The 25374-nt window shown below is 39.4% G+C and overlaps 1 protein-coding gene across 1 annotated transcript in view; it reads right to left on the reverse strand.

Moving 5' to 3' along the window:
• Window positions 1-4268: 4268 nt before the first annotated feature.
• Window positions 4269-25374, reverse strand: part of LOC141559143 (uncharacterized) — a 41675-nt gene continuing 20569 nt past the window's right edge. The window contains 4 exon segments of the mRNA XM_074297277.1: window positions 4269-6409; window positions 9886-9981; window positions 10667-10793; window positions 13157-14141. Coding sequence (XP_074153378.1) covers window positions 5889-6409; window positions 9886-9981; window positions 10667-10793; window positions 13157-14141 — 1729 coding nt within the window. The 3' untranslated portion in view covers window positions 4269-5888.

Genomic DNA, 25374 nt, shown 5'->3' on the forward strand with positions numbered 1-25374 from the left:
AAACCTAGAGCAGAAAATCCAATCAATAAAACAGCAAGTGGCAAAGATAAAATCAGAAGAAAACTAGAAGAAATAAAAGGGATAATAAGCATGCTGTACAGTTTTATGCTTCTGTGCACTTTTTTACTTTATTCTATTTTCTCTCTTTTATCCCCACTTCCCCTAAGCAGCCTATGATTAATACACACACATGCACACAACACACACACTATATGTATGTATACATAGAGCAACATGCATACATATCTAGATATACTCTCACACACATAAACACACACATGCAGTTACCCATATGTAAACTTGTAACTAAAAGACTATTAGAATGGTTGAGATATAGTGAAAGTTTCTGTCATTTTTCTTCTTTTCTTTTTCTAATAAATTCAACTCCTGATCTGTTGTAGTGTTTATTATGCACATCTCTTCATTCCTGTCTCTGCCAAGTCTTCTACTTCTTATCTTTGATGTGCTCTTAACTATTAACTTTCCTGCATACATGGATCCCTCCTTTATTTTCTCTCCTCAGCTTTGCATCCCCCTCAGCCTTTCTTTTCTCCCTTAATTCTTTATCTTGTCTTTGTGTTGAGGGAGCTGTCACTCCCTCACTTATAGTGCTATACTCTTTATGCCATAGAAGTAATGTTGCTTATTTAACCCATTCCTGATGTGAGGTTTTCAGAACGAAGAATCCTCTTCCTCCTTCTAACAGCTTTCTTTACTCTTCCTCTGCACCTGATTTGTATAAATCATTCTTCTGAGCTACTCTCTTCCTGATGTCAGTCATTTCCATGCAGGAAACAGAAACAATTTATCCACTTGAAGTTCCTTAAAACTAATCTTGCATATTGGCTTTAATATGTTAATTTTCCAGAAATGGGGGAGCAGAGCCAAGATGGTGGAAAACAGACATGACCCTCTGTGACCTCCTCTGATCTTATCTCAAACCAACAACAGATTAAGTCTCTAAACTGGTCTTGGAGTCACAGAACCCATAAATATCTGGAGTACAACACATTTCTAGAAGTTATCTTAGAAGAACTTTAGAGCATATCTGTTTCAAATGGGTAGGGGGACAGTCTGCTGAGCCCAGATCATAAAACAGGGAGATCAAGGCAAAAAGCTGGAGCTGGAAGTCAAGAGTTTTATAGCTTCCAAGTACCTGGGAATCTACTGTGAGCCTCTTAGGCCACTCTGTAAAAGACAAATTGTAAACCACTGAGTCCCAGAACCACAGACCTAGCCCAGAGTATCCAGCACTGAAAAATCAATCAACAAAACTGCCCCAGGGCAATTTAAAAGAAAACTAGAAGAAAAATGGGGAAATGAAATGAGATCATTGCAAGAAGGAATGGAAAAAGCATATAATGCCCTACAAAAGAGATATAAAAAAGACACCAATTCACTGAAAAACAAAATTTGTGAAATGGAAAAAGAAGGCAATGAATAAAAAAAGTCAATTAGCCAATTAAAAAGGAGATAAAAAAGGTAACTGAAGAAAATAATGCACTAAAAATTAGAATTGAACAAACAGAAGTGAATGATTCAATAAGACTTCAAGAATCAAACAAAAACAAAAAAATGAAAAAAGAGAAGAAAATATGAAATATTTCTTGGGGAATACAACTGACCTGGAAAATAGATCTAGGAGAGACACATCTAAGGAGTATTGATGTTCCTGAAACCCATGATGAACAAAAGAACCTAGATACTACCTTACAGAAAATCATAAAAGAAAACTACCCTGATATTTTAGATACAAAAGGTAAAATAGCCATCAAAAGAATTCACTGATCACCTACTGAAAGAGACTCCAAAATTAAATCCCCAAGGAATATTGTGTCTAAATTTCAGAAACATTCATCAAGGAAAAAGATATTTCAAGCAGCCAGAAAGAAACAATTTAAATACCAAGGAGACACAATTAGGATTACTCAGGATCTAGCAACTTCCACCTTAAAGGATTGAAAGGGCTAGAATCTGATATTCCTAAAGGCATAGGAACCAAGAAGAAGCTTTCCAGCTAAAATGAGCATTATTTTTCAGGAAAGAAGATGGACATTCGATGATATATGTGAATTTCATCTATTTCTAATGAAAAGAGTAGAACTGAACAAAAAATTTGATCTCCAAACACAGAACTCAAGAGAAGCATAAAGAGGTTAAAACAAAACAAAACAAAAAAACTCAAGAACTATATTTTTGTTATGGGTATACTTAGAGACTATGGTTATATTTGATTTTATTTTGAAAATATGAAAAAGAAATCAGAGGTGAAAAGAGTATTGTACACTTAAAAGGGGGAAAGAAGGTAAAATAAGAGAGATTACATCTCAAGAAGAGGCAAAGAAAATCTATTATAATTTAGGGAAAGAAAGGAGAGTGGATAAGCATTGTGTGAATCTTAGTCTCATCAGATTTGGCTCTAAGAGAGATTATCAGACATAGTTGGTTTCACAGAGAAACTTGTCTCACCTTATAAGGAAGTAGGAGAGAAAGGGGGAAAAGAAAGGGAAAGACTAATAAAAGAAAAACAAAAGAATTAGGGGAAAGGTGTAGAAAGGGGGAGTGGCTCTAAAGGGGGAGGACAGTTTGAGGGAAGTGGTTATCAAAAGCAAGATACTGGGGAGGAGGAAAGGGGGAAAGGAAAGAAAAGCATAATTTAGGGTACATAAGATGGCATGAAATACTGAATTAGTTATTTTAACTGTGAATATGAATAGAATGAACTCTCCCATAAAACAGAAGGGGATAGCAGACTGGATTAAAAGCCAGAATCCTACAATATATTGTTTACAAGAAACACATTTAAAACGCAGTGATATATACAGAGTGAAGATAAAGGGCTGGAGTAGAATTATTATGTTTCAGGTGAAGTAAAAAAAAGGAGGGATAGCAATCCTGATCTCAGATCAAGTAAAAACAAAGATAGATCTAATTAAAAGAGATAAGGAAGGAAACTACATCTTATTAAAGGGTACCATAAGTAAAGAAGCCAAATCAATACTAAACATATAAAGGGTGTTCCAAATCACTATTGATCAGAGAAATGCAAATTAATATAACTCTGAGGTACCACTACACACCTCTCACATTGGCTAAAATAACAGGAAGAGATAATGAAGAATGTTGGAGGGGATGTGAGAAAACTGGGACACTGATACATTGTTGGTGGAGTTGTGCACAGATCCAGCCATTCTAGACAGCAATTTGGAACTATGTTCGAAATGTTATCAAACTGTGCATATTCTTGGATCCAGCAGTGTTTCTACTGGGCTTATATCCAAAGAGATGTTAAAGAGGGAAAGGCACAAGAAGATTATGTGATAATCAAATCTAATGGATATGACTCTTCAACAATGAGAATATTCAAACCAGTTCCAATTGTTCAATAATTAAGAGAGACATAAACACCCAGAGAGAAGACTATAGGATATGAGTATGGACAACATAGCATTTTCACTATTTCTGTTGATGTTTGTTTGCATTTTTGTTTTCCTTTTCAGGTTTTTTTTTTTCTTTCTAGATCCAATTTTTCTTGTGCAGCAAGATAACTGTATAAATATGTGTGTATATTGCATTTAACATATATTTTAACTATTTAATATGTATTGGGCTACTTGCCATCTAGAGGAGGGGGTGGGAGGAAGGAAAGGGAAATTTGGAGCAGAAGATTTTGCAAGGGTCAATGTTGAAAAAATTACCCATGCATATGTTTTGTAAATAAAGAGCTATAATCAAGAAAATAATTGAAAAAGAGTAATCATGTTAAAAAAAAAAAGAGTAATCATGTTATACAAATGAGATACAGAGTAAGAAAAGATAGAGGCATTAGAAGGGGAAGGAATGCTCATAGTTCTGAAAACCTACTCATATTTGGGATGGTTTCAAAAGGCAACATTCCATATATACCATGAAGGTCAGAGCACCCTATGAGGGGAGAGATGGACTAATAAGGAAGCAATGATTGAAGAAAGACAAGTGAGGGAATCCTTGGATGGGGAGAAGTTAAGTAATAACAAAGTAAGTTATGAAGCTGAGTTTAATTAAAGAGTCAGCAGGAATAAGAAAGCTTTGTATGTGTAAGTGAGGGGAGATGTTTGTGAGTATGAGTATGGATGGATATATCTATATATGTATACATAATTATATCTTGCTTGGGAATTGGGGGGCATGAAAGGGGAAAAAAACAAGATAGGTAGCAGAGAACCAAAGAACAATTTAAAAGGAAATTTTTAAAAATGGACTGTCATGAATATAATTCCTTCTACTTATTTTCTTGTTCTGGTAATTTATTGGTATATATTTTGAATCTTCCCTGATATTCTTCTAGGCATTCTAGTGATATTTACCCAGATTTTGACTCCCAAAAACAGAATCCAGGAATATTCTAGACTGCAGCTGTTACAGTTGAACAATCTATGTATATGGCATATTATTGGAAGAATTGGTAAACCCAGGTGCAGATCACACAGTCATTAGGGGTGCCAATTGGCCCAGTCATTGGCCAAAGATTGAAGCAGACACCCATATGTCTGATGTAGGAGCGTCAATAGCAGCTGAAGTTAGTGCTACCCCTTTGAGATGGACATTTGAAGGTGAAATAGGAGTTTTTACTCCTTTTGTAGTAGAAAAAATCCCCATCAATCTGTGGGGAAGAGACATCTTACAACAGTTAGGATTACAAATGAGTACTTCAGTATTTTAGTCAGGGCTGCTATTGAAGGCCTGCCAACACTCTCACCTGTTCCTATTCAATGGAAAACTGATGCACCTTAGCCTAAGATAAAATTCAGGCCTTATTAGATATAGTACAGGAGCAACTTGACCAAGGACACTTACAACCTTCTATAAATACTTGGAATTCCCTGTATTTGCTGTAAAAAAATAATCTGGAAAATAGAGGATGTTGACTGATTTGAGAAAAGTAAATGAATAGATGGAAACTATGGGAACTTTTTAGCCTGGACTTCTGTCTCCTACTTAATTGCCTAAAGAAGGCCTCTGTGGGTTACAGACATTAAGGACTGTTTCTATTCTATTCCTCTAGATAAGGAGGCTATGACAAGATTTGCCTTTTAGTGCCCAGCGTTAACTTAGCTGAGCCTTATAAAAGATATGAATGGACAGTTTTGCCACAGGGAATGAAAAACAGTCCTACTATGTGCCAAATGTATGTGGCTGCTGCTCTTATTATATGGATGATATTTTGGGATGTGCACCCGAGGAGCAAATGTTAGAAGCATGTCTATAAAAGACCATAGAAATAGTAAGGAACTACCAATTGTATATATCCACAGAAAAAATTCAAAGACATGCTCCTTTTCAATATTTAGCATATGAAGTATATCCTAAGGTACTCACAGTACAAAAGCTTTCTTTAAGAACAGAGAAGCTAAATACCTAAATGATTTTCAGAAATTGATAGAAGATATCCAATGGATACATACATTATTAGGCTTAAATATATATCAATTGCAACCATTGTATGACATTTTAAGGAGAGACACTGCTTTAAATTCACCACATCAGCTTACAAAAGAATATCAAGAAACTTTGAGACAGGTTGAACTGGCTTTATCCGATGTGGTTGAAAGAGTCACTCAAAAACTCTTGGAAATATCAGTTTTTGCTACAAAAGAGGCATCTACAGCAGTCCTTCATCAAGGAAACAGTGTGATAGAAGGGATACAAGGGATCTGGCTGACCTCTGTAGACTGATGTCTCTCAATGTTGTCTACCAAATTCATTTGCCTCCTTATTTTAATACATTTATATTTCCTCACAAATCTGGCAAAAACCAATCAGTATTTTCTACCAAACCCTTTCCGTATTCATAATTTATATAATATTTCTTTTCAGCGTGGCTGATCTAATGTCCAATAAGACTTCCCTTAAAAACTCTTTCCACATTGGTTACATTCATAAGGTTTCTCCCCAGCATGGCTTCTCTGATGTTTAGTAAGAGCTCCCTTTTGTCTAAAAGTCTTTCCACATTGGTTACATTGGTAAGGTTTCTCTCCACTGTGGATTCTCTGATGTACAGTAAGATCTCCCTTTTGTCTAAAAGCCTTTCCACACTGGTTACATTCATAAGGTTTCTCCCCAGTGTGGATTCTCTGATGTCCAGTAAGAGTTTTCCTTTCAGTAAAAGCCTTTCCACACTGGTTACACTCATAAGGTTTCTCTCCAGTGTGGATTCTCTGGTGTACTGTAAGGGTTCCCTTTTTTCTAAAACCCTTTCCACATTGGTTACACTCATAAGGTTTCTTGCCACTGTGGATTTTCTCATGTGTAGCACATATTTCTGTCCAAGTAAAGTCACAGGGACTTATGGATCTTGGCCTGTGAGGTTCTACCACAGAAAGGCTTATCTCCTCAGTAGTGTCCTTCATTTCAAGTCTGATCTTTTGCTCTGAAAAAACAACCAACAATAAACAATAAAATAGATACTACACACACATATATATTAATATCCCCTTCCCTCCATCACCAGAACAGAATCTCAGTTATTTTCTATTTCCCTATGCAAAGAGAAAAATGTTTTTTTTCCTTTTTTAATAAAACTTATGTTCAAAATATATTCATATATTATTTTCAACATTCACTCTTGCAAAACTTGTGTTCCAAATTTTTTTCTCCCTTACTTCCCCCATCCCCCTCCTCCAGATGGCAAGTAATCCAATGTATGTTAAACATGTGCAATTCTTCTATACATTCACAACTTTTATGCTGCACAAGAAAAATCAGATCAAAAAGGGAAAAAAGAAAAAAAGAAAACAAAATGCAAGCAAATTAAAAAAAATAGGTGAAATCCTAGATTGTGATGCTTATTCAATTGCCATAGTCCTCTCTCTACTACAGAAAGGGATGTTACAAACATTTTTGCACATGTGACTCCTTTTCCATCCTTTATCATCTCTTTAGGATACAGATTTAGTAGACACAGCTGGATTAGAAGGTATATACAGGGTGACAGCCTTTTGGGCTTACTTCCACATTTTTCTCCAGATTGACTGGTTCAGTTCACTACCCCAACAATGTATTAGTCTCCCAGTTTTCCACATCCCATCCAACATTCATCATTATCTTTTCCTGTTATCTTAGCCAATCTGAGAGATGTACAATAGTAACTCAGAATTGTCTTAATTCACTTTTCTCTGACAATAGTGATTTAGAACATTTTTTCATAGGACTAGAAATGGTTTTTATTTTTTCATCTTAAAATTTTTCAAATCCTTTGACCATTTGTGAATTAGAGATGGCTTGTATTCTTATAAATCAGTCAATTCAAAGAGAAAAACCTTAAATGGGCAGAATCAATCACTTAAAAATCTTATTAACTCACATCCCAAGGAGGATTTATTTTATTTTTTCATTTATTATTTTTTTAAACTGAGCCATTTGGGGTTAAATGACTTGCCTAGGATCACACATCTAGGAAGAGTTAAGTGTCTGAAACCTGATTTGAACTCAGGTATTCCTGATTTCAGGGCTGGTGCTCTATCCAATTCACCACTGTGCTGCCCCAAGGATTTAATTTCTAATGAGCTTTATGCTCAAATACATTGAATTCTCACAGTAAACCTGGGATAACACAGAAAGTATTTTTATTTTCACTATGGGCACAACTCAGACTATCAGCTCAGAAGGGTTGAGTGACTTAACCCAAATCCCAGCAGCCCTGACTGGAAACTGGGCAGGCTCTGCCTATAGTATTTGATAAATTGTCTTCACTCTCAATTTTTGCCTTTCCCATTCATTGTCTGCACTTTCAACTTATCACTTTCAATTTTTTTTCCTGATATATTATTTGAATACTAACCCTATTGAGGTTTTTACGTATTTTATCTGATGTATATGTGATTTTGTTCTAATGTTTTTCTTCTTTGAAATAATTATTGCTTATTTGTTTTTAAAAATTTATCATCACATGACCCTGCATATTCTTTAACAAAACCCAATTTTTAAAAATTGCAGGCAATTACACACACATGAGAATATGTGTCTCATCCAGTAAACAGAATTAATCATCCTGTGGCATAGAAGGGCACCTATTGCACCTTTCCCCTTTAAAAGTTCAAAAAAAACCCTTGAAGGATTGAGACAATGATCTGAGGGATTTGACCCCAAATGTGCCAGTGCTGTTTTAAGTGGTAAATTCTCCTCTGGACAACAAGTATGTGCTTATAGCCCTACCTTTTCAACTATATTTCTCAGTGACTTCAAACAGTCATGATCAGGAACACACACTTTTCGGGGTTCATGATGAGCTTCCCTCAAACTCTGACAGGTGTTAAGTGCCACAGATTCTTACAGATTCTCAATTTGACACCAAATTATTTCCAGAATTCCAGGAAGTTTGGACATTCATGACCAAAGTTCCACAGGCCTGCAAAGGCCCTCAGTGGCTCCCTCCCTGTGCTAGAGCAGTTCTCTCATTGCTGGGCTCCCTAGTGATCACATCTTCTCAAACCTGTAATCACCAGATAAAGAGACTACCGGGTTCTGCACTCTTGCCCCAGTGCTGGCAGCCTCCTTGAAAACCAGTCACAGGAATGCCCGGTCCAGGCCATCCTGAAATCACCATGGGAGACCACAACCCTTCCACAAAAAAAGCCCTAAAGAGCCACTCGTTGACATGCTGAGGTGGTCTCTTAATTTGAATTTATCCTTTTTTTATGTTTCTCTTCGTCCTTGTGGCAATTTCTCAAAGGATTTGTTTGGCAATGTGGATTAAAGTAGAGTGTCAGGGAGATAAGCTACTTTACCAGTGGTAATTAAAAAAAAAAATCTGAATATATTCTATTCTTTCAAATGATGTATTTGTGAATTAAACATTATTTAAAAAAAAAAACAAGAAAACAACATAATGTAAGATTTGAAATTGACTTTTGAGTACATTTGCTATTTAAGTCAATGGAAATATAGCTTATTTTAATGGTAATTAGTAAGTAATTTCCACTGGTTAATATTTAAAGAAATGAGATTGCACCTTTCAAGGGGAGCTTGCTCATGTTTGCTTCCACTGTCCACCTCATACACTTGTGACTGTTTTCATCACATCTGTTTCAGAATCATAATAGAGCTGAGGGAACAAGGGAAAAAGTGTAACAGGGCCTTGAATTAGCAAGACCTGAGTGTTCATCCCACCTGGACAAATTGCTAGTTGACTTACAAGACCTCTGTTTGCCTCAGTTCCTTTATGTATAAAAAGGGTCCAATAACTGCACCCGAGTCCTAGGGTTCTCCTGAGGATAAAATGAAACAACACTGACACACTGCATGTCACAGCAGGTGCTGTACAAATGCTAGGTGTGCTATTTCATTTTGACCATTATCTCCCCGATTTTACTCTCCTTCTTATACCATCATTTCCTTAATTACTTAGTGATTTAGGGAGGCACTAAATTTATCTAATTTATCTGGCCCACAGAGGGTTTCTACATACTCACTGGTGTGCTGTCTGCCCCAGCAGTCTGTGACCTCCAGGAGAGCAGGGGAAGTCCCTTGTCTCTCTTTATGTTCCTGGGGCACAGCCCAGGCCTGGCTTAGAGCAGGCACTTAAATGCTGACCTGGAGAAGTTCTAAGAACTGGCTCATCTAGGGCAACCTGATGCCCCTTTTTCCACTTTTATGAGAATTGCATTGCCCTAAAGTGCAAACAATGACTTCTTATAGGATCCCACATGATCATTGGACGGGGCCTACAAGGCCATGGAGTGCCTCCCACTCATTTTATAAATGGGAAACTGAGATTCAGTGACTGGCATAGGGGAATCTGAAAAACAATAACAATGCTAATCTTTCTCACCCAAAGCCAGTATTTTTTTCAGGGGAACTCCCAGAAATCACTAGTACTGCTCATATCCCTGCTGTCACCTCACTCACCTGGAGAACAGCTCTTCAGGCCTTCTTGGTCCAGCTTCCAGGGGGCTTCCCTCTGCTTAAAATAGGAGATCACATCTTCTCTGGGAACTGGAAGCCCTGGGTATGGAGATCAGAGAGGGATGAAGAGAGAAGCTTGAAACTGAGTTCTCTTTAGGGATTGGGGAGAGGATCCAGAGCTGCTCCATTGAGATTCACCCCATTATATTGAAACCTATGAGTACAGTACTTGTAACGCAAGAAATCTAGGACAGGCCTTGCCCCATCACCCTGTTGTACGCCTTTTTTAGAGATACAGTCAAATGCTCTTTCCTCCTCCCCCTCCCGTTATCCTATTAGGTTCCATTCTAGCAGAAGGTTCTAACTCCATACTTGGATAAAAAGTGATATTGGGCCTGAAATAAAACTATGCCACATATGTTTCTATTAGTTCTTTATCTGGATGCAAATCACATCTTTCTACATTTGTGCTTTATAATTAATTTGGATATTTAGAATAAATAGAATAAGTTATTTGCTGGAAGTTTTTCTTAAACATTATTTTTGTTAATGTATTATAAAGAAAGCACAAGGCCCAGAACATAATAGGTGAAAAGACAGCTTCAGGAACAATAAAGGACACCTTCAGTTTTCTATCACACAAGGCAGACATACAGGAAGACTGTTGCTTGCACTCAGCAGCCCAGCACTTTCTCCTTCCTGATACACTCTTTAACCCAGTAACCAAGAAATGAAGATAAGCCCCTTGATGGCAGATTCAAAGTTAGCCAAGAATTGTTCATACCCAGAGAGAGCAGGTTCCGGGCATTCTCCATCATGACCTCCTTGTACAGCTCCCTCTGAGGAGGGTCCAAAAGGCCCCACTCCTCTCGGGTGAAGTCCACAGCCACATCCCTGAATGTCATCAAGTCCTAAAGCACCAAAGTCATGAGATGTAGAGCTGAAAGTCACTTTAGAATTTAAAAATCCAACCAATCCTCCCTAATTCACAGGAGGAAACTGAAGCAGAGAAACAATTTGCTCAAACCTCATGGCATTTCTGAGGGTCAGAGTCAGGAACCTTTAAGCACAATCATTAAGAGACTTATTAAGTTTTTAGAAAAGCATTTTATCAGTTCCAATAGGACAGTAATGAATTGAACCAGCTACACCCAGCTGAAGAACTCTGGGAGAAGACTCTGAACCATTACAGAGAATTCCCAATCCCTCTATTTTTGTCCACCTGCATTTTTTATTTCCTTCACAAGCAAGGAAACCATTAGTTTAGTACCATTAGTACACTGTTTCAAATCCGATTCTTTTTGTACAGCAAAATAACTGTTTGGACATGTATACATATATTGTATTTAATTCATATTTTAACATATTGAACATGTATTGGTCAACCTGCCATCTGGGGGAGGGGGGAAGGAGGGGAAATATTGGAACAAAAGGTTTGGCAATTGTCAATGCTGTAAAATCACCCATGCATATATCTGGTAAATAAAAAGCCATAACAGAAAAGCATTTTATAGAATTAATTGGAATAAAGCTGTGAAAAGTCTTATTATTGAATGTATTTCAAGTTAACGTTGACTTTATCCTTACTATAGCTAGTTATATATAGCATATATAAAGTATAGATAACTAACACTGATTAGTTTGCTAAACTCCTTTATGTTTCTAGGCTGTCAGCCAATGGAATAATACCCCATATTCCTTTAATGGAGCCTTCCAAATTATTTTCCTGGTAACCCTATTGCTCTTTCAGCACTATTTCATATGTCCCTCTGCAGGTTCTATTTTCTCTATAATCTCTTTTCCTAAATAAACCTACCTTTTGCCAAAGAGAATGGCCTTTGTGAGCTTGTGACATATTTGTTTCTAAGTAGGAAGGGCTACTCTGACCTCCTCATGATCATTGTGTAATCCACATTTCAGCAATGGCTTCTAAGAAATTTCCTACATGGCAGAACTCAGAAGGTCACCTTGGAGCCTTTGACTCTAGTAAGTGTATGGGAAAAGATAAAGACCAGCTTTAGTCTCTATCTCCCTCTGAATTCAAAGCCTCCAGCCAGCCAGTAGACGTGGGAATGTATCAGACTGCCTCCAAGAGTGTGGGATTGTGGGTTTCCCAGAATTCATTCCTAGATGTGAATCTCCTGGAAGTCTATGAGCAGGCTTTTCCTTTAGACTTGTGAATCTGCTGGAATTGCGAATCCACTGAATCCTTGCTCTGAATCTCCTCGAGCTTCCCTGAAGTTTTCCTGGGAAGTCTTCTCCTTGACCCAATCCAAACTGACTTTTCCACTCAATGTTGGTTTGTGGGTACTCCATGGACTTGTGGGAACTCCTTAAAGAACCAATGAGTGAGCTCCTTTAAAGGTGTAAACTCCTTTAAAGGTGTGAACCAAGTACATTACTTATTATACTTAATATACTTATTATAAAAGTCAATCCTAACAGAAGAAAAATGGAGGAAATCTAAAAAACAATGGACAGGAATAGCTAAAAGACAAAAGAAGAAAGGAAATCTACAAGAGAATTTAAAGGGAAAAGGGGAATGAAGAAATGTAGATTGAGAAGAATGAAAAAGAGATGAACTAGAGGTAAAAGACTTATTTATGGCATCTTCTTAAATATGAAACATTTATAAAACGGCCAAGAGCAATGGGAACAGAAATCTTAGAATCTGCCTTGGCAAACCTCCTGAAAGGAAAAAAAAGAAAGAGAATAGTGAGGGACTGGAAATACTCAAAAAGGAAAGAACAGCCTAGAAGAAGTGAAATAAAAAACAAGAACATTTTTTTAAAATGGCCCCTTGCTTAAATAATGTGCATTCTATTCTAAGACAGCAAGCACACAGACACCCTAAAGATCATGGATCTTCCTAGAAACACGTAACAAGGGAAAATGGACTCAAGGATGAAGAAAACAATCCAAGAGAACTGGCCAAAATTTCTGAACAGAGAAAAACTGAAATTACAAAGGAAAGAATTCAGAGATCACTCACAGAAGAATAAAACAAAACAAAACAAAAAAGCCATAGCTCCAGATTCCAAGCCCAGTAGCAATTATATTGAACAATTCAATTCAGAAGCACAAAGTTCTACAAATCATAAGGAGAAAGCCCTTCTCATACAAGGGCTCTGGCTGACTTCTGTAGACTGATCCCTCCCAATGTTCTCTACCAAATTCATTTTCCTCCTTATTTTAATGACTTTACATTTCCTCACAAATCTGGCAAGAACCAATCAGAATTTACCACGAAACCCTTTCCATATTGATTACTTACATGACATTTCTCTCCATTGTGGCTTCTCTGATGTTCATAAAGACTTCTCTTGAATGTAAAAGTCTCTCCGTATCGGTTATATTCATAACACTTCTCTGCCGTATCAATTCTTAGATGTACAGTAAGAGACTCCCTTTGTATAAAAGTCTTTCTGCATTGGTTACATTCATAAGACTTCTCCCCTGTGTGGATTCTCTGATGTACAGTAAGTGATTCCTTATAGCTGAAAGTCTTTCCACACTGGTTACATTCATAAGGTTTCTCCCCAGTGTGGATTCTTTGATGTACAGTAAGATCTCCCTTTTGTACAAAAGCCTTTCCACACTGCTTACATTCATAAGGTTTCTCCCCAGTGTGGATTCTCTGATGTACAGTAAGAGATTCTTTTGTTGTAAAAGCCTTTCCACACTGGTTACATTCATAAGGTTTCTCCCCAGTGTGGATTCTCTGATGTACAGTAAGTGATTTCTTATAGCTGAAAGTCTTTCCACACTGGTTACATTCATAAGGTTTCTCTCCAGTGTGGATTCTTTGATGTAAAGTGAGAGATTGTTGTTGTCTAAAAGCCTTTCCACATTGGTCACATTCATAAGGCTTCTCCCCAGTGTGGATTCTCTGATGTCCATAAAGACTTCTCTTATATCTAAAAGCCTTTCCGCATTCGTTACATTCATAAGGCTTCTCCCCAGTGTGGGTCCTCTGATGTACATTAAGAGCTCCCCTTTTTCTAAAATCCTTTCCACACTGGTTACATTCATAAGGTTTCTCCCCAGAGTGGATTCTCTGATGTTCAGTAAGAGATCCTCTTTTTCTAAAAGCCTTTCCACACTGGTTACATGCATAAGGTTTCTCTCCCGTGTGTATTCTCTGATGTACTGTAAGGGTTCCCCTTTTTCTAAAACCCTTTCCACATTCGTTACATTCATACAGTTTCTTGCCAGTGTAGATTTTCTCACGTGTAGTACAGATTTCTCTCCAAGTAAAGTCATAGGGACTTATGGATCTTGGCTTGTGAGGTTCTATCACAGAAAGGTTTATGTCCTCAGTAGTGTCCTTCATTTCAAGTCTGATCTCTTGCTCTGAAAAAAACAACCAAGAACAAACAGTAAGATAGACACATATACATTAATACCTCCTTGATCCCATCAGCAGAAAACAAATTCAGTTATTTTTTATTTAAAAAGGCAAGAGAAAAATCTTTGATTTCTTTCTTTTACTAAAAATTTTTATTTTTAAAATATAAGCATACATAATTTTCAACATTCACGTTTGCAATATCCTGTATTCCAAATTTTCTTCTCCCTTCCTTCCCCCACCCCCCTCCTTTATATGGCAGGTAATCCAATATATACTAAACATGTACAATTCTTCTATACATATTTCCACAATTTTTATGCTGCACAAGAATAATCAGATCAAAAAGGGAAAAAATGAGAAAGAAAATCAAATGCAAGCAAACTACTAAAAAAAAAAAAAAAAAAAAAAAAAAGGTGAAATACTAGGTTGTGATTCTTTCTCAAGCCCCATAATCCTCTCTCCATTACAGAAAAGGCTGCTACAAACATTTTTGCACTCGTGGAAGGCCTTTTTCCTTCATTTATGCCTTTGGGATACAGGTATTCACAGTGTAATAGCACTTTGGGCATAGTTCCATATTGTTCTCCAGAATGATTGGATCAGTTCACAACTCCAACAATGTATTAGTGTCCCAGTTTTCCCCCATTTCCTTTAATGTTCCTCATTATGTTTTCCTTATCATCTTAGCCATTCTGAAAGATATGGTACTTCAAAGTTGTCTTAAAATTTACATTTCTCAGACCAATAATGATCTAAAGCATTTTTTCATATGACTAGAAATGATTTTTATTTGTTTCATCTGAAAATTGTCTGTTCAAATCCTTTGACTATTTATCAATTCTTACAAATTTCAGTCAATTCAAAGAGTAAAGTCTTAAATGGATATAATCAATCACTTAAAAATCCCATTAGCTCACATTTCAAATGGCCTTCATGCAGAAATACATTAGATTCTCACAGTAAACCTGGGAAAACACAGAAAGAACCTTCATTCTTACTACTTAGAGGAAGATAGGAACATGATCTGGGCATAAAGGATGATGCCATAAATCAATTAGGAAAACAAAGGATAATTTATCTATCAGATCTTTCCAGAAGGGGGAAGAATTAGAGAACATTATCAAAGGCAAAATGGACAACTTTGATTACATTAAATTTAAAAGTTTTTGCACAAAAAAAAAAAAGTTTTTGCACAAACTAAACCAACAGAAAAGAGATTAAGAAGGAATTAGAAAGCTGGAAAAAAATCTTTATGGCCAATATATCTGCTAAAGGTCTCATTTCTAAAATATATAAAGAACTGTTTCAAATTTATAAGAATACAAGTCATTCCTTAATTGACAAGCGCTCAAAGGATATGAACAGACAATTTTCAAATGAGGAAATTAAAGCCATTTATAGTTATATGGAAAAATGCTCTAAATCACTATTGATAAGAAAAATGCAAATTACAACTCTGAAGTACCACCTCACACCTCTCAGATTGGCTAAGATCACAGGAAATTATAAACACTAGAGGGGATATGGGAAAAGTAGGACACTAAAGCATTGTTGATTTCTGAAATGATCTAACCATGGTGGAGAGCAATTTGGAACTGTGTCCAAAGGGCTATCAAACTGTGCATAGCCTTGCATCCAGCAGTGTCTCTACAGGGTCTGTATCCCAAAGACATCATAAAAAAGGGACAAGGATCCACATGTGCAAAGATGTTCGCAGAAGCTCTTTTTGTGTAACACAGGATCGGAAAAGGAGTGGATGCTCACCGACTGGGGAATGGATGAACAAGTTGTGGTACATGAAGTTTATGGACTATTATTGCTCTAAAGAAATGATGAACAAGCTTATTATAGAAAGGCATGGAAATATTTACATGAACTGATGCTGAGTGAAACAAGCACAACCAGGAATATATTGCACACAATAACAGCCAGGATGTGCAATGGTCAACCAGAAAAGGATTGGTTCTTCTCAGTAGTTCAGTGATCCCGAGTAATCCCAAGAGACTTTGTTTATATATACAATATCAAAAATTTATCTTCAAAACATATGCACAGGTAATTTTTCAACATTACCCCTTGCAAAACCTTTACTTCCAATTTTTCTTCCCTTTCCTCCAACCCCTCCCCTAGATGGCAAGTAATTCAATATATGTTAAACATGGGAGAAATATACGTTAAATCCTCTATATGCATATGTATGTATACAATTATCTTGCTGCACAAGAAAAATCAGCTCAAACAGGAGAAAAAAAATGAGAAAGAAAGTAAAATGCAAACAACAACAAAAAGAGTGAAAATGCTATGTTGTGAACCACGCTCAATTTCCCTCCTCTCTCTGGGTGTAGATGGCTCTTTTTTTTATCACGAGATCATTGGAACTGTCCTGAATCATCTCATTATTGAAGAGAACATTAGAACTGATCACTGTATAATCTTGTTGCCCAGTACAATGATCTCCTGGTTCTGCTCACTTCACTCAGCCTCAGTTTATGTAAGTCTCTCCAGGCCTCTCTGACATCATCCTGCTGATCTTTTCTTATAGAACAATAATATTCCTGCACATTCACAGGCCATAACTTATTCGGCTGTTCCCCACTGATGGGCATCCACCCCTTTGCCAGTTTCTTGCCACTACAGAAAGGGCTGCCACAAACATTTTTCCACATGTGGGTCTCTTTCCCTACTTTAAGATCTCTTTGAATCCCAATAAACTTTGGACAGAAACTGCCATCTACAAAAAGAACTGAGGAGACTGAATACAAACCAACACATATTATGTTCACTTCTTTTTTCTGTAATTTTTTTTTTCTCTCCCAAGGCTTTTCCCTTTTCCTCTGAATTTTCTTTCCCAATATAATTCATGAAGAAATGTATATTAAAAATAAATAAACCCACTATGATTAAAAAAAAAAAAAAAAAGAATTCCAAGGCTGGTCTTTCTCCCTGAAACCCAGCATTTACTTCACAGTAACTCCTAGAAGCCTCTTGGAACTCTCATGTCCCTGCTGTCATCTCACTCACCTGGGGAGCAGCTCCTCCGGCCTCCTGGCTTCAGCATCCAGGTGGTTTCACTTTGCTTAAGTAAGAGATCACATCTTCTCTGGGAAGTGGAAGCCTGGGCAGGGAAATCAGGGAGGGATGAGGAGAGAAGCTGGAAATTTAATTCTCTTTAGGGAATGGGGTGAGGATCCAGGGTTGTTCCATTGTGAGATTCATCCCGTTATATCGAAACACGAGTCCATGGTCACCTGCTAGTGCTTGTAATGCAAAGGCCATAATAGGTTTGTCACCTCATGCTGTTATTTTTTGGAGAGAGTCAAATGCTCTTCCCCCAAACTGGGAGGCTGTTAGCTTCCATTCTGGCAGAAGCTTCTAACTCCTACCTGGGTGAAAAGGGCTACGGGGCCAGCGCAGCCTCCAGCCTGACCGATTCGGACACCTGCTTCACAGGGAACGAGCAGACTCCTTCCCTCGTTGCCACCAGGGCTGTAAAGGGCGGCCGCTGAAGCTGGGAAAGCAGGAAGCCGGGGAGCCGGGGAGGAGTCCGGGCTGGGAGTGCCTAACGGCAGCCGCCAGTCTGGGACCGACGGGAACCCGCTTAAGGAGGCTTCACGTAGCGGGCCAGGAAAGAGCTTTGGCCACTGGGGCCGCGGGGCGCTCCCGGCGGCGGGGGGGGGGGGGGGGGGTCTCGAGGGGATTGGGTCTGAAGGAGAATCTAACTCAATAAGCTGGACGTGGGGACAAGGAGACCGCACCCCTGGGTCCTGATCACAAGGCTGAAATCAGGCCAAAGTCTCCAATCTGGGCAAAGGGAGCCAAGAAGTTGGGGGACTCATCCAGCAGCGAGACTTAAGGGGGTGCTCCGGCGGTCCGGAAGGACACCGTCTACGAGGTCAGAGGAAGAGGAGCAGGAGGAGGGGACCCGGTAGCCGGGGTGGCCATTGGAAACTAGCAAGCCGCGGACTCCGACCTACCTGGGGGATGCGCGCACGGTTCCGTTTTCCAGAAGACAAAGCGATCGGCAGGAGCCCAGGGGTACACAGCCAGATCCCAGCTCCAAGACTTCCGGCTTCCTGCCCACCTCTTCTGGGAGGGTCTTCCTGGTCTTCAGAGCTCCGCCCGGTCCATCCCTCAGAAGGGCCCAGGACCACAGGCCCCGCCCCGGCCCGAGCATCTCTTCCACTTCCAACTCCTCCCAGGCTTCCCCACTCGCTCCGCCACCCTTTTCCCAGGTCTTCTCCCTCTCTGAGGTGCTGTAAGTCCTCCTTGGAGCTCCTTCCATCCCTCTTCGTGGATCACAGACATCTCCATTTGGGTTTTCCACTTGGCCAGCTTTGCCATCCTGTTTTCATCTTCCTGTTCCCGTACTATCTTTTTCTGCTCTACTTCTGTTTGGCGTGTGTGTGTGTGTGTGTGTGTGTGTGTGTGTGTGTGTGTGTGTGTGTGTTTCTCCATTCTATTTCTTGACTTCTAAAATTCATATTAAATTGAGATGTGATTAGGGAGACGCTTCCCAAGCTTCTTGCTATGGGGTTTGGGGTCTGGCTGCTGGCCTGTCTGGGCATGGGCTCTCAGTCCTGCTTTGCTGGGGCGCACCCTGCTCCTTTCTAGCCTGGGGGTCACCTGTCCTCGATAAGAATTGAGATTTTTGGGAAGACCGTTAGAAGGACTCTTTGGGGGAAAGATGGTCCTGGGTCTCAACCCCCCAGGGCTCTGGGAGGGGGCCACCCTCCTGTTCATTAGGGAAACTCCCATATGAGTACTCTAGAGATCTTGCCTTGGGGCATAATCGATCCCCTCTATTGGACTAAAGATTAGTCCCTCAAACTGCTCCACCGCATATACCTGAGGCCTGTCAATCCATCTCTGCTAGTTTCTGATCAAGAAAGCCCACTGAGTTGCTTCTCACTGTAAATCCATTTTTGCAGAAGTCCTAACAGGATTTTGCCCCCTAAGAAAGCTGTCTTCTCAATGTAACAAACCCACCTTTGCCACACACCTGGAGCCTGTATCCATTGGGGTTTGTGAATTCTTTTGCAAAGCCTGCAGACTGGCCAGGGGGGCCTCACCGCTGTTAGGGGATCTCTCAACCCTCATTTCTCACACCTCAACAACCTCAGGGAGACAGAGCTTTCCTGCTGAACTTCTGGGCTGTAATAATGTTTCACCTTGTCCTTTTGTTGGTTCTCCATCCAGGGAATTTATTTTGAGGCATTATTTTGTACCTGGAAGTGAATCTGAATGGAGATCCTGCCGTGCTCTGCCATGTCAGCTCCACCCTGATGGATTTTCTTCTGAGAGGGGAGCAAGCATTCTGGAGCACACATTGGGAGGGGAGGACAGAGGAAGAAGAGGGAATGGGAAAGGTTTGACCAGAATAAAGGAAGTGAGGAAGTCAGTAGAGAAGGAAGAGTGACCATTAGGGATCAGAGTTTCAGGATAAGTGGTGAGAATAGAGCATGAGGGGATGTGAATGAGCTCCAAGAAGCAGCAGTGGGGGGAAAGGATCATTGAGGAGGCAGATCAATACTGCCCAGTGCCCACCATCCAAGTCCAACCAGGTAGCAGGTGGGAGGAAGTATCAGGGGTCTGCTACCTAGCAGACATATTTATAGTCTGTGGAGGAGGAAAACATGTAGTGTCCAGTATTCCCTTCCCAAGGAAATTTGGAGGCTTCTCCAATCCAAGGGGCTGCCCTCCACAACACCTATTGATCCTGAAAAAGAGGTCAAAAACTTTATTATGATAATGAAAGTCCTTTATTAATCATATGGGTCACTTTCATAGAGATACAATGTGGAGTGGTCATCACATAATTCAGTGAATGGCCAGAAAGACCCTGAATAAGTCCCATGCTAATTATAGAAGTCTGACAGAGGGAGGTGTTCCAGGGTCTCTTTGCATACATTAATGCAGTTTTGGCTTAAGTTTTGATTTACTGCTCAGGACTGAGCCGTGTTCTAGAGCCCGTGCACAAGGCTTGTGTTCTTGAATATCGGCTTAAACAAGCAAGGCCACTTACTGGTCATTGTGTCCCTGCTAGGACTGTCACCTCCTTACTAGGGATTTCCCTGGTGGGGGCCCCACAAGGCTGTGTCATAGTGGAATAAGTTCCTAGACACACACAAGGTGACTTTCTGGACCATATCTTTGAATGAGGGTTCACCCTCTTAATGTGGCTTTCATCCTCTTTCAGCCATTGGGAGCCACACCAAGTGGGAAAGAACCAAGTCTAGAGTGAGAAGCTGCTAGAGAAGGACCAAAGAGAGAGGCCGGCAGCTTGGTGGCTGCAGGTAGTCACAGGGCAGCTGCTTGGTTCTAGTGCTGGAGGCAGCCCTCAGTGATGGAGTCAGGTTATGTAGCGGGGCAGGTGCAAAGAGGAGTTTTGTTCAATGCCAACATATCATCTTGATCAGATGGGGGAGGGAAGAAAGCCAGAGAGAGTCGAATCCTAAAAACATAGAGAAGAGAAAATCCTGGAGGAGAGAGTCCTCAAGAATGTCAAAGACTGGAGAAGAGTCGAGAAGAGTCAAAAACATCAGGGTTGGGGAGATGAGCTTTATGGACTTGGAAAGAGAAAATCACCTGAGGAGTCAGGGACACTGGCCAGGACTGATCTCCAACGCCAGGACAGGAGGGGTCAGTGAATGAGTGGTCTCAGGGCCACCTATTTATAGAAAGAAGAGAAACATGAAAATGGTGTTTGATGCATTTGTCATAATAAAAGGAATTTCCATTCTAGCTATCACACTAAGGGTGCCCTTCCCAGATGGCAATAGACAGTATTTCTTTTTGTTAATCAAATTGAGAAGGTCTTAGGTTTGTTAGGGCAGCACATCTGGGCGTGTAAAAACACCATCTACATTAGGGCATGAAGAGCTACTAACTACAGAATTTCAAGGTTATGTTTCTCAGGGTCCCATCTGTGGTGCTTTTCCATTTCACTACATTCATGTCTTTTTTCCCCATATTTTCTATCTCTTTCAGGGTTTTTCCCTTTCCCTTAGAATTTTCTTTCCCAACATGTTTCATAAAGCTATGTGGATTAAAAGTAAATAATCTCACCAGAATTAAAAAAAAAATTGCAATGCTGGTTTTTCTCCCCCCAAATCAGCATTTACTTCACAGTAACTCCTAGAAGCCTCTTGTAACTCTTATATCCCTGCAGTCACCTCACCCACCTGAAGAGCAGCTCCTCAGGCTTTCTTGGTCCTGCATCCAGGGGGCTTCCCTTTGCTTAAATAAGAGATCACATTTTCTCTGGCAACTGGAAGCCTGAGCAGGGAGGGATGAAGGAAAGAAGCTTGAAATTTAGTTCTCTTACCGATGCTGAGTGGGATGAGCAGGACCAAGAGATAATCATATACTTCAACAATTTTCATTCTCTCTATGGGCACAACTGAGGCTCAGAAGGTAGAGTGACTTGACCCAAATCCCAGCAGCCCTGACTGCAAATTAAACCCCATGAATGGGCACTCTGCCTATAGTATTTGATGAATTACCTTGACTCTCAATTTTTCCCTTTCCTGTTCATTATCTGTACTTTCAAGTTCAAGTTCACTTTCATTTGTTGTCTGATACATTATTTGGATACTAACCCTGTTGAGGTTTTTATGCATTTAATCTGAGGTATATTTGATTTTGTTTCTTCTTTGAAATAATCATTGCTTGTTTGTTTTTAAAAATTATCACATGCCCCGTATATTCTTTTCACAAACCCAATTTTTAAAAATTTCAGAAATCACACACACATGGGAATATGGGTCTCATCCAGAAAACAGTTAATCATTCTGTGGCATGGAAGGAGAGAGCATGCTATTGCACCCTTCCCCTTTAGAAGCTGAAAAAATCCTGAAGGATGGAGACAACAATGCAAGGGATTTGCTCCAAAAATGTGCCAGCGCTGTATGAACTGACCAAGGATGTGCTGATACCCACCTTAACAACTGTTTCTCAGTGACTTCAATCAGTCATGTCAGGAACACGCAGCCTTTGGGGTTCATGGGGTTGTTCCCTCATACCTTGATGGCTTCTAAGTGCCAGATTCTTCCAGATTCTCAGTTTGATAACAAATTGCTTCCAGAATTCCAGGAAGGTTGGACCTTCATGACCAAAGGCCCACGGGCCTGCAAAGGCCCTCAGTGGCTCTTTCCCAGTGCCAGAGCAGTTCTCTTATTGCTGGGCTCCCTAGTGATCACATCTCCTCAAACCGGGTTCTGCACTCTTGCCCCAGTTCTGGCAGCCTACTTGAAAGCCAGTCATAGGAATGACCAGTAGAGGCCATCCTGAAATCACCATGGGAGACCATGACCTGGTTGGATTCTTACAAGGTGCTAAGTCACTGGAATGGATGTAATTATCTAATGTAGCATGGTACTTAACAGTTCTCTAGTTCAGTAATGTCCTTCCTTACTAGAATTCCATGAGATTCACACCTTTAAGAGAGCATACTTTTTTAAAATTTATTTTTAAAATTAATTTTATAATTATAACTTTTGACAGTTGCGAAGGTCTGGTCTAGCTCCTCTTGTCAGGATAAGCAAAAGTCCTTGCCCCACGTGTGGACGCCAAATGTAGCGAGCTGTCGTCTCCAGAAGCTGCCAGATCGCTCTCTGGGAAGAGATCTGCTGTGTCTACTCAAATCTTTCAGACAGATTCTTCTTCCTGTAGTGAACCGTTGTCTCCAGAAAACCTGAATTCTCACCTTGTCACTGTCCAGACAACCTGAGTTCTCACCTAGTAATCCTAACAGACAGTACATATGCAAGGGTAATTTTTTACAACATTATCCCTTGCACTCACTTCTGTGGGGAATAGAGCGAGATAAGGTGAAGAACTTACAAGAATATGTGAATTCTTTTTATGTATTTTATTTTCATTATTTCTGTGTTTCCTGTATGACCTGTATAATATGTGCAGGCCCATATTTACTTGAGCCTTGGCTACCTATAATCATATTTACTTGACCTGAAATGATGGCATTTATCACCATTTAATGTTATCAATATTTAGACTATTAGTTGAATGCTGTTAGCTTAGTAATCTAAATTTTGAAGGTCTGTTGGCACCCTTGTCTAACATTCAATTAGGGGAGAGGGCACATATTTCTCAATGTTCCCCAATTTATGATGTAATCCTTTGTAACAGAAACCTTCCATTCCAATCTCTCCAAATAGCAAAAACCAATTAAATGCCTCCCCCTCCCCTTCTCAATGCTCTCTTACTTGTGATGTAATTTCTTCTATAAAAGCTGTGTATCTTTACTACTTCTTTGGCCCTCCTACCATGAACTTTCTCTTTCTTATCTAATGATGGGAGGGCTCTGCCTCCAGACGTTTTCAATAAACAGCTTTTCTGCCTTCTACTGAGTGATCTCTGAGTAGTCATTTTGGGTAAGGGTCTTCTACATCCCTCACACTTCTATTCCGAATTTTCCCCTCCTTCCCTCCATAGCCTCCCCTAGATGACAGGCAATCCCATACATGTTAAATGTGTCATAGTATATCCTAGATACAATATAGGTGTGCAGAACAGAATTTCTTGTTGCACAGGAAGAATTGAATTCAGAAGGTAAAAATAACCTGGGAAGAAAAGAGTGCAAACAATTTACACTCATTTCCTAGTGTTCCTTCTCTAGGTGTAGCTGATTCTGTCCATCATTGATCAACTGGAACTGAATTATATCTTCTCTTTGTCAAAGATAACACTACTTTCAGAATACATCCTCCTACAGTATTGTTGTTGAAATGTGTAATGCTCTCCTGGTTCTGAAGACAGCATACTTTTAAGGAGTTCCCACTAGTCCAATCTCTGGGAGGCAGAGTCAGATTCATTCCCCTGTTTACCATAGTCCTGGCTGGAGACATTGGGAGGAGAGGCTGAAGCTGGCACTCGGACAAGAGCTCTCCAGAACCAAAGAGAGAGATACACCTCTAAGAAAACTAGCCGAGCCCCAAGTGAAGGAGATAAGATGTGGAAAAAGACAGTGAAGGACTTTAACCCCTGGCTGCATTTGGGATTATTGAACTGAACTGAAACTAAAGCTGCCTCCAGAAGCTCCTCAAGAAACCTGCTCCCAGAGAAGGATTACAATTTAGAGAAACAGAACATTACAATGACCCTTCCACAAAAAGAGCCCCAAAGAGCCCCTCATTGCTGAGGTGGTCTTTCAATTGAACTTATTCTTCTTTTGTTTCTATTCTTCTATGTGGCAATTTCTCAAAGGATTTGTTTGGCAACGTAGGTTAAATGTGCAGTACAGTATCAGGGAGATAAGCTACTTTACCATTGTTTAAAAAAAAATAAAAAACAAAACAAAATTGCAGATATTCGGTTCTTTTAAATGATGTATTTGTGAATTAAACAATATAAAAAACCAAGAGAACAACATAATATAAGATTTGAAATTGATATCTGAGTAAATCTGCTATCATTTAATGTAATATTTGTCATTGACCAATGGAAATATGGCTCATGTTAACAGTAATTAGAAAGTAATTTCCACTGGTTAGCATATGAAATGACATTGCATCTCTCAAAGGAGCTTTTTCACCTCTCCTTCCAGTGTCCACCTCATACACTGGTGACCATTTTCATCACAACTGTTTCAGAAGATGTGAAGTAAAAAAAAAAAAAAAAAAAAAAAAAAAGAATATTCAATAAAATTTGCCCCTTGCTGAAATAAAGTGCATTTTCTTCTAAGACAGGAAGCACACAGACACCCTAAAGATCATGGATCTCCTGAAAATACATAACTGGAGGGAAAATGGACTCAAGGATGAAGAAAACATTCAAGTGGGCAAAACTTCTAAACAGAGAAAAACTGAAAATAGAAAAGAAAGAATTCAGAGATCATCTACAGAAAAACATCCCATGGTTCCTGACTCCAAAACCAGTAGCATCACAAAGTCCTACAAGTCATGAGAAAAAAGACATTCTCATACAAGGGATCTGGCTGACTTCTGTAAGCTGATCTCTCCCAATGTTCACTACCAAATTCACTTTCCTCCTTATATCAATGCCTTTACATTTCTTCACAAATCTGGCAAGAACCAATCAGATTTTTCTACAGAACCCTTTCCATATTCATTACTTACATAAAATTTCCCTCCAGTGTGGATTTTCTGATATCCATAAAGACT

Source organism: Sminthopsis crassicaudata, chromosome 2 (genome assembly GCF_048593235.1).
Source record: "Sminthopsis crassicaudata isolate SCR6 chromosome 2, ASM4859323v1, whole genome shotgun sequence".
Classification (NCBI taxonomy): Eukaryota; Metazoa; Chordata; class Mammalia; order Dasyuromorphia; family Dasyuridae; genus Sminthopsis; species Sminthopsis crassicaudata.